The 9383-nt window shown below is 41.6% G+C and overlaps 2 protein-coding genes across 5 annotated transcripts; one reads left to right on the top strand and one right to left on the bottom strand.

Moving 5' to 3' along the window:
• Nucleotides 1-929: 929 nt before the first annotated feature.
• Nucleotides 930-3385, top strand: LOC115755095. Of its 3 annotated transcripts, none has more exons than XM_030694399.2 (3): nt 930-1115; nt 1806-2323; nt 2951-3385. In XM_030694399.2, the coding sequence occupies exons 2-3, from the start codon at nt 1838-1840 to the stop codon at nt 3362-3364; spliced, it is 900 nt and encodes a 299-aa protein (XP_030550259.1). In that variant the 5' UTR covers nt 930-1115; nt 1806-1837; the 3' UTR covers nt 3365-3385. The 3 variants fall into 3 exon arrangements, with proteins under 3 accessions (XP_030550259.1, XP_030550242.1, XP_030550250.1); XM_030694382.2 differs by having other exon boundaries at nt 1803-2323; XM_030694390.2 differs by lacking the exon at nt 930-1115 and adding an exon at nt 1603-1727 and having other exon boundaries at nt 1803-2323.
• Nucleotides 3386-4136: 751 nt separating this feature from the next.
• Nucleotides 4137-9336, bottom strand: LOC115755055 (pentatricopeptide repeat-containing protein At5g55840). Of its 2 annotated transcripts, XM_048278473.1 has the most exons (7): nt 9194-9336; nt 8810-9061; nt 5392-8726; nt 5230-5285; nt 4739-5089; nt 4372-4647; nt 4137-4280 (listed from the first exon to the last, which is right to left on the bottom strand). In XM_048278473.1, exons 2-3 carry the CDS (start codon nt 8976-8978, stop codon nt 5488-5490), a joined length of 3408 nt encoding a protein of 1135 aa, XP_048134430.1. In that variant the 5' UTR covers nt 8979-9061; nt 9194-9336; the 3' UTR covers nt 4137-4280; nt 4372-4647; nt 4739-5089; nt 5230-5285; nt 5392-5487. The 2 variants fall into 2 exon arrangements, with proteins under 2 accessions (XP_048134430.1, XP_048134429.1); XM_048278472.1 differs by having other exon boundaries at nt 8810-9334.
• Nucleotides 9337-9383: the final 47 nt, after the last annotated feature.

Below are 9383 nucleotides of genomic sequence, written 5' to 3'. Positions count from 1 at the left end.
ATTGACAAGATACGTAGAGATTGTATATATGTATCGTTACGGTAAGAGAAAAAAAAATTAACATCAAATTTCCCTTGAAAAGTAGAAAAGATTAATTTCTTAACAATTCAAATTTGTAAGAGAGAAAATAGAGTTATTATTTTAAGGATTTTCAAGTTTATCTTTGTAAAATGACCAATATTTTGAGAGAAAGTTAAAAACAAGATTTGTCATCGCTTAAAAATAAAGAGGTATAGATGATCTTATTTGTTTTCCAATACCTCTTTAAAAAAGGGAAAATTTTCAAATAAGAGCACGAAGCGCTTTGATTTTTTCAAATAAGAGTCTAAAGTGGACTTATTTCAAATAAGAGTCTGAAGTGATCATATCAGTCTAAAAAAAGGGCCTCTCACTAGCTATTTATGGGCATTTTCGTCATTTATCTTTTTTTATTATTTTTTACCTCGCGGGAACTAGGAGAGGGCCGCGGCCCTTGACGGAACCAACGCTAAGGCCATCGACCATTGCACGGGTCCGGCCGAGGTCGGCGACCCTTGCACAAGACCCAAGCAAGGGTCGGCGGCTCTCGGAGGGACCTTGGTGAGGGTTGCCGGCGACCTTGACAGCCACGCTAGTGGGCTTCCATAGGAGGGAGGGCCTCTCGCTTGTATTCCTCTGTCTTTTTTTTTTCACTTTTACTTTTAGTTTTTTTATTTCTCATTTAAGTTAACTAAAAGTTATGTTAAAATAATATTTTGACAAAAATACCCTTGCTCGGCCAAAATATTTGATTGGTCGGCTAGTCAACTAAGCCTTTATTTAAAACAACAATGATCATTTTAAGTTTTTATTTAAAATGATATTCACTTTAGATTTTTATTTTAAAAAATCAATAAACTTCGTATCTTTATTTAGAATTTCACCTTAAAAAAGTAACCTTTTTTTCTTCTTCGTATTGTCGTACCTTGGCACTTCGAAATATGTCGACGACTGTTTTCGAAAAATCCCGTGTTTACGGATTTCCCTCTGTTCGTCACCGAGACGCTCGTCGATCTCTGCTTAAATCTCTCCTCAGCTTTTCGATTCGGCGGTTCGATGATTCATCCTCTTGCAGTGTCGGAAGATTGATTTACTGGGTGAGTCCGAATTTCTCCTTCCGGCTTCAGATAATGTCGATTCCATGGGCTTTTCATTCTTTGATTTCTTTAATCTTTTTGGGTTGTTGGGATCAGCGTTTCGGTTAGCCGCGGAAGGAAAAATGTCTCCTTTTGATCTTTTTCCCTCTTTTCGATTCAATCAAGGCAATCAGCTGTGTCGTCGGTGAGCTTCAATCGCCGTGGTCAGGCCGATATACATGCAGGGATGGCGGTAGAGCTAAAGCATTTTTCCGTGATGCATGATTATTTGAAGAGACGGCAGTTTTAAGAAGCCATGAAATCATTTGATTTGCTTGAAGAAAATGTTCGAGATTTGCTTCGGAGATATCCCCAGAAGCCTGCCCGTTCGAGATGTTTTAGCGACTTGAGACAGCCAAGTCCAACTCGCTTCCTCTTATAGAGGGTGCGGCACTTTTGTCTTTCCTAACCAGAACTCATCGGCACCTTAGGAAATCAATTCTGCCCATTTTGCTGCTATGACTTAGAAATTTGTCGGGTTTTTAGAGATGCCGCTTCCCTGCAAGTTTGCGTCGCAAGTGTTGATTTTCCATACGGTTTTTCAGTCGCTGTGCCGTGGCATTTTAAACTGAAGTGCGTCTTCCTTGCTCGAAGTTAGTTCACGATTGGGTTAAGCATAAGATTGAGAGGTCCTTTCCTTCTTGATAGGAGTCTTGCGAGAATTATCCCGGTGAAGAGTAAGGATGGCTGGAGCTGGTCCCAATGAGCGAACTACGAGGCGGTTGCCGAGGTGGATGGTGGCGCCACCTGCGAATGACCAAGCAAGGGAGTCTGGTTGTAGGGACAGTAACACTGTTCAAATAAACAGAGGAGTAGTTTCACCTCAAGGGACTAATTCGAAGAGTCTGACAACGCAGCCTAAAAGGGCATCCTCGCTTCAGGGAAATTATTCTTCAAGAGTTGGTGGATTTGGTCTCGTGGAATGTGGAAGGAAGAAAAGGAAAAGAAGGGTGAGCGAACAAGAAGACGGTTCTGATGTTAGTACGCATGAAATTGTTGAGGATAGAAAGGAGCACAGAAGGGGAAGGAGGAAAGCTCACGATTCAGTTTTGCAAAAAAGAAGGAAAACAAAGAGTCCTGTTGCTGAAGGTGATGAGGAACTTACTACCTTTGCTAGTGATGACGATGTCGAACTTACTGTTGAAGATCTTATGAGCATTGCTGAAGAGGTAATTTTCTTAGTTCCTGAGAAACTTTTTGTTTCCCATGGTCTAGGATATTTTACTGTGTAGGAAGTTGCTAAACAAGTGAATTGGTCATGCTTCTTTCCATTCTGTTTTTGCAAGGAATTGCATTCTGGGACTGTCATACATGCTGAATATAGGCTGCAGAATCAAGCATATTTTCTTGCAAAAGGAGTCATTCAAGGCCCTATACTTTTTTGTGTCTGAATGCATAAAGAATATTTGAGAGCATCTAAGCTATTACCATCAGAAGATGAGACCCTTTCAGTGTTGTGCCTAATTAACTCTGTATCGCTGGGTAGTTCAATAATGCGAATGTTCTTATTTAGGATTTTATCCGTGGGTCCTGGGCCTCTCGCAATCTTTTTAACATTGGCTTTTCAAGTGATGGTGTCCTTGACGGGTGAGGGCATAAACTCAATTTTAAATGGGTTGTAGTTCTCCTGATCTTCAGGGTTTGCCGAAACATCTTCATCACCCTCGCAGGACCCATGAATCATAGCCTCTCTCACTGTATTCCAACAGCATGAACTGCAGTACAACAAGAAACAGAAGAATTTTAAAGGAATGAATGAAATTTTGGAAGGTTAATGAACGGATGCCTTTTTGCAGATCATTGCATCAAATAAGGATGTCGAGCAGCAAAGGCAACACCTTGGAAGATCAGAGACATCAATGAGAGGGTCAGGCAATGTTAAACAATATTCTCTTGATGCCGGTGCTATTCATAATGAAATTCTTGATGAAGCAAAGCACAAGAACAATTCAAATGGAGTTCAGGCCGGTGAAGAGACTATCGTGAGCATCAAGGGAACAGGCGATCCTGCTCGGGAGATGCTAGATCTCTTTCTGGGTCCCTGGCTGAGGAAGCCCGTGGAGGAAGAGAAAATGAGTCAGTTTGTTGCAGATGAAGTGATTTCAATGCAGGATCAAAAGAAGGAAAGCCACGGTGTTGTTTCCGCCGAAGCTGCATCCCCATTGAAAAAGAAGAGCAGTCTCAAGGACAAAGTGGCAATGTTCTTCTAATGAAGAGGAGTACTGAAGCGTTAGTCAGTATATACTGCTTTTGCAGAAAATGTACATATACTAGCATCGTGGGCTCCGTACATGGAATGAAAGCATTACACAATAATGTATCTGAGTTAATTTATTGTTACAAGACATGTTTAAAGAACATATACGGTAGATTTTCTCCGGAAGCATCACTTGAGCTAAACAATATAGTCTGGCATGTCACTGGAAAACTACGTCAGCTGAAAAGACTTACAATGGATGATGGATTGACCCATTTCAGTTATAGCATATGACAGCTGGAAGAACAATTTATGGAATCATACAGCTTGTTTACTTGTATGGGTCGGCAATTGAGGAAGATAAAAGCAAAAATGACACCATCGTATGCAAACACTTGAACCTTTATCAGAGAGCGATGGGGTGATCGTGTTTTCTCACTTTAAAAAGATCAAGCAATGCGTAATCACTGCGATCTCATTATTCATGACAAAACTTTGACCGCACAAGCGTTCCCGCAGTCCTGTACACAATCAACCCATCTCACTTGCAGAGTGCGCTCCCATTGCCATCGGCACAAGTAGTGAAGAAGACAACGGAACGTGCACAGATAAACAAAATTGCACACACGCATGCATAATTGCTGTCCCACATGCTCATAAGCTATCTCTGGCCAAAGCATCATAACAATAACCAACTTCCAAGTCCGCCTATGGGGGCCCTAACTCCAACTGCCTGAAGTAGAAGCTTCCTTCTTCATGCTAACAGCATTGGCATGCAACCCACATGCTCATAAGCTATCTCTGGCCAAAGCATCATAACAATAACCAACTTCCAAGTCCGCCTATGGGGGCCCTAACTCCAACTGCCTGAAGTAGAAGCTTCCTTCTTCATGCTAACAGCATTGGCATGCAACACATGTTCGGTCGGTCTGCAATTGCAAAAGCAATCTCCTGTTAGATTCCTGTCCTTGTATCAACAATATGTGAAAAACGGCTTGAAAGACTCATTGTTCAACCGACCTAGGAAAAGAAGAATGTCGTACTGAAGTCGCCAACTGCTCCAAGGCTGTTCCTTTTACATTCGTCTAGAGTAGGAGAAGACAAAGAATGGATGCGACTGACAAAGTGATGCATAATTGCTGTCCCCCATGCTCATAGGCTATCTCTCCAGTCAAGGCATCATAACAACAATCCACTTCAAAGTCTGCCTTGGCGTCGCCCTAACTCCAAGTGCCCAAAGTAGAAGCTTCATTCTTTGTGCTAGCACCATTGCCATGTGACACATGCAAGCTTGGTCTGCAATTGCAAAAGCAATATCCTTAGGGATCCCTGTCCTTGTACCAACAATATGTTAAAAACTACTCGAACGACTTGTATATCGACCAACCTTGGAAACAAAGAATGTCGTACTGAAGTCGCCAACTATTCCAGGGCTGTTCCTTTTATATTTGTATAGAGTAGGAGAAGAAAAAGAATCAATCTGACTGAGTGATCTGATCATTGAACAGGATGCAGATGTAGAATCCTCGGTCCAATGAATCCTGCGGGTTCCACATTTCCCAGACAGAGAAATTGAAGAGAGAAATGTATCCGATCTAGTTCCTTCATCAAAGCCAGCTACAATCATGGCAAGACCACAGTAGATGAAACTGAAAATACTTAGCATCTTTGGCATCAGAGTGACAAGATCCGCATTCAATAATACAAGCAATTCACGAGAACAGTAATCCCATGAACACTGCACAATACATTTTCTAGTCACAAACAGAACAGGAACACATGATACTAAATATAGGTCCTCGGAATTTGAGAAAAATGTGGTCGAAACCCGGTGTGGTAGGAAAAAACATATCAAGATAAAAAATTTAAATTAGCTACCTGTCATGCCAAGTTGAATGGCGTTTTGTGATAGCCACTGGAGCACATTCTTCTCTCTGAAAGTAGCAAGGTTGTAAGCATAAACAAACAAGTGAGATTCAAGCCATCATCTGCGGGAAGTAAACATGGGACATTTCTTCCATAACTGGAAAAGAAACTTACTTGTACTCTACAATGAAACCATGCTTCCACAAGAACAGCTCAAATAAAATTTGCCCCATGTTGACAACATCAAGGTCAAATTATCTTCAATAGGTATCATTTCCTGCTTCGACAACTCACATATTTTATCTTTCTCATGGCAATCACCAATTCCTCTTGCCAATGGTTTGCATTTCTGTCCCAAGATGAAAACCCTCTTGATTTTAGATCGACCAAAAGTGTCTCAGCATTAATTGCACTACCCTTGGTAGAAATGGCATTTATTAGAATAGTGTAAGTTGTACAGTTTGGTAGGAGACCCTGTTTTTTCATCTCCTCATATAACTCAACTGCAGAAATCACATCACCACCAGCACAGAGGCCTTTAATAAGAACATTGTAGGTGACTACGTCAAGCCTTATGCCAGAGCGTTCCATGATACTCCTTAACTCCAAGGCCCCTTCAATATCAAAATTTTCACACGACACATGCATCAGAGTAGTGAAGGTAGCAGGAGTAGGGATAAGACGCATCCCAATCATGTGATGAAGGACTAGCTTTGCTCCCTCGATCTTCCCACAGCGCGCAAGTCCCCTAACTAATGCACTTTCGGCAACATCAGGAGGAACAATGCCAAGTTTCTTCATCTCATCCTTTAGCTTGAATGCTGCCCGTATATTCCCTGCTTTACACATGCCACAAACTAAACGTATATATTGCTTGTAAGAAGGAAAATACCCTTTTTTCAGCATTTCATGCATAACAGCGTAGGAAGCATTAAAATCTGACTTCTTGTGCAGACCATTGATAATGGATTGGTAAGTATCAAGGTCATCATACCCAAGAATAATCATCACATCAACCATATCAAGTGCCATTCCCATCTGACCACGTTCACAGCACTCGCTTATAAGCATATTGAACATAAGCCTATCCGGTATGATGCCCTCGACTAACATCTTTTTCAAAAGTTTAATTCCAATTTCCAGCAGACCTGACTTGCAAAGACCAAGAATCAGAGAATGCCATGTCCATTTGTCAGGCTGAAAACCTTCATTGATGATTAATTTGTGTATTCTAAAGCACATCCCCAGTTCCCTTTTCTTTGAGAACCCATGCAAGAGAATATTGTACGTGGCCAAATTTGGAGACAGATTGTTTCTCCTCATCATTGAAAGACAAGCAATTGCCCTCCCCATTTTTCCCATCCTTGAATATCCATCTAACATCACATTAAAAACAATTGTGTCAGGGTGGAAACCACTTTTTACTATCTCTTCATAGTAATTGGAAGCCATTTTTCCTTGCCCTTCCTTGAAAAGAGCATCAATCAGGCATGTATACAGGACCATATTTGGGAGAGAAATTCCCAGTCTAACAGCTGACTGAAGAAGAAAAATGGCAGCAACAATCCTGCCCTTCCTGCAAAAACCAGCAATAAGACTTGAATATGTGTGATTGTCAGGCAGCACACTGTTCTTCACCATTCCATGATAAAGAGCCAATGCTTCCTGTAGATTTCCAGCTTCACACAACTCTGCTATTAATGAGTTGTAGACTACAGTATCTGCAGAAGACGGTACAAGTGCGACTTCAGTAAGGAGTTTCTTGGCTTCTTCCACATGTCCTGCTTTGCACAGTCCTTTGAGGAGACTCGCATAAGTAAAGGGGCTTGGAGGATATCCCGATTTGATCATTTCATCACAAAACGAAAATGCTTTCATCCAATGTCCCTTATTTGCATGTCCATTGATGAGACAATCAAAAGACACGGAATCAGGATCTAGACCGATGCAACACATATGCTGCATGAAGCACTCCGCCTCTTCCATTTTTCCACTTCTGCAGAGAGAAGCAATTAAGGCAGTACATGCTAAATGGTCTGCTTCATAGCCACAACAGTTCATTACTGCATAAAGTCTCAATGCCTCCATGACATTTCCTTGTTTGCAACAATAGTGGATAAGTGTTTGTAAAATGACACTATTTGGTAGAATCTTTGATCTATACATCTTAGAGATGATCTCCTTTGTGATCTTTATTCTCCCAACCCGGCATAACCCACTCACGAGCACTGAATACGTATGCAAATCAGGGGTTAAACCATCTTTTAGCATCTCCTCAAACAATTCAATAGCTTCAGCAAGCAACGCTTTCCTGCAAAATCCATCAATCAACATAGTATATGGAATCTGACCAACAAGAATACCATTCCTCCTCATCCGATCAAGACAACTTCTTGCCATACTGAATTGTGCGTGCCTGGATAAACCATTCAAAAGAGCCCCATAACAAGTTTCATTAGGTGTCAACCCTTCCTTTTCCATCTTCATCAAAACATTCATTGCTTCGTGAAATTTTTCTTCTTGGCAAAGCCCATCAATCAAAGCAGTGTAAGTGATACAATTAGGAGAAAGGTTAGAACTAGACATTTCATCCAAAATACGAGTAGCAACTGCATTCTTCCCCTCCCGGACAAACCCATGGATAAGAGTATTGTAAGTGACTGCATTAGGGTCTATCAACATCTTCCTCATCTTTTTCAATAATAAATACCCCTTTGAACTCATATTTTTCCTACACAAACCATCGATAAGTATGTTGAATGTGAAGACATCTGCTCTAATACCCTTGCCATCCATAAATTCAATAAGCTGAAGAGCCGTTCTATACATTCCCTTTTTGCAATACCAATTGAGTAGAGTGTTGTAAGTAACAATGGTAGGGTGACAACCAATTTCTTCCATCTTTCTCAATAGAAAACTGGCTTTCTTTATCTTCCCTTCTGCGCACAGCTCATTGATCAAGATATTAAAAGTAGCGACATCAGGACGAATTTCATTCTCAAGCATATCACTGAAGAATGACCATATTGACCCAGCTGCTTGGTCTCTTGCCATTGCAGCCAAGACCTTATTACAAGTACCAACTGAAGGCTTAAATCCCCTAGAAATAATTAAACAGAAGACCTGCAGAGCATCTCCAATCATTCCCTTTCCAAGATAAACCCTCATGAGAATGTCAAAAACCGAAGGATTAGAATTACAAAGAGGATATGTGTCCATTAAAGTAATAAATACTGAGCTTGGATCCTCACCCATCTGCGTTAACTGCCTCAAAATCGATTTTGCAGAGTCATGCATCCTAGCTCTGACAAGTATGTGAGCCGTCACAGACAAAATATGATTGAGATGGCCAAACTCCAGGCCAGGTTGTTTAATGACCCAGTTGAGGAACCTCAGAGCCAGCCTTCCATGAACTGGTCTTAGCGCGGCCAACCTATATCCCATGTAGTTCAACGATTCCCAACGATCAATAGTCAGAAAATTGTATATACTCTTCTCCATATCTCTTCCTGATTTTTCATTTTCAGTGAGAAAACAATTAGTCATACACCATGAGTCCATGCACAAAACGACAGCAAACCAGTGCACTCACCGAAAGCTGATGTTTTGCCCAGGTTCCCGTTCTTGCAATTGTGAGTCCATCTCTTTGGGATACATCCAGATACATCCTGAAAAGAACATGCTCTGAATGTCGCTCCGTTAGTGAGTAACCCAGAGAACCTTTTGGCAGTTGAACAGCGCGGGCTCGGAGGCAATGGCATCAGTAAGCTAAAACTGGAGCACAACCACTACCATTTTGGGACAAGATTCTATATTGTCGCCATAACAGTCTAGCATAGGAACCCTGCGATACAGAAAACGATCGCTTAGCGTGATATCAAAAGGGAAACTATGCACAGCCCCGAAGCACCGGGGAGGCCGACGCGTCAAAACCTTCCAGAGGCATTTCGTCAAACACGCGGTCGGCATTCCAGACCTGCGCGATGCACCAGCCACGAGAGAGCTAGCTCACTCGGTGCCACGATGCAGCATAGGAGGTGAAAGCTCGGTCTTGCTGTTTCGTCAGGATTGATGAATCGATTTTGGTCGCAGTAGTGAGTGCCTGAGTGGAGTTCGTGAAAGCGAAGAATTTTGTCGAAGGTCGGAAAATTTCAAAACGGACATAA

This window comes from Rhodamnia argentea, chromosome 5 (genome assembly GCF_020921035.1).
Source record: "Rhodamnia argentea isolate NSW1041297 chromosome 5, ASM2092103v1, whole genome shotgun sequence".
Lineage (NCBI taxonomy): Eukaryota > Viridiplantae > Streptophyta > Magnoliopsida > Myrtales > Myrtaceae > Rhodamnia > Rhodamnia argentea.
Note: the sequence above shows the minus strand (reverse complement) of the source record. Positions and strands in the feature narration are given on the sequence as shown.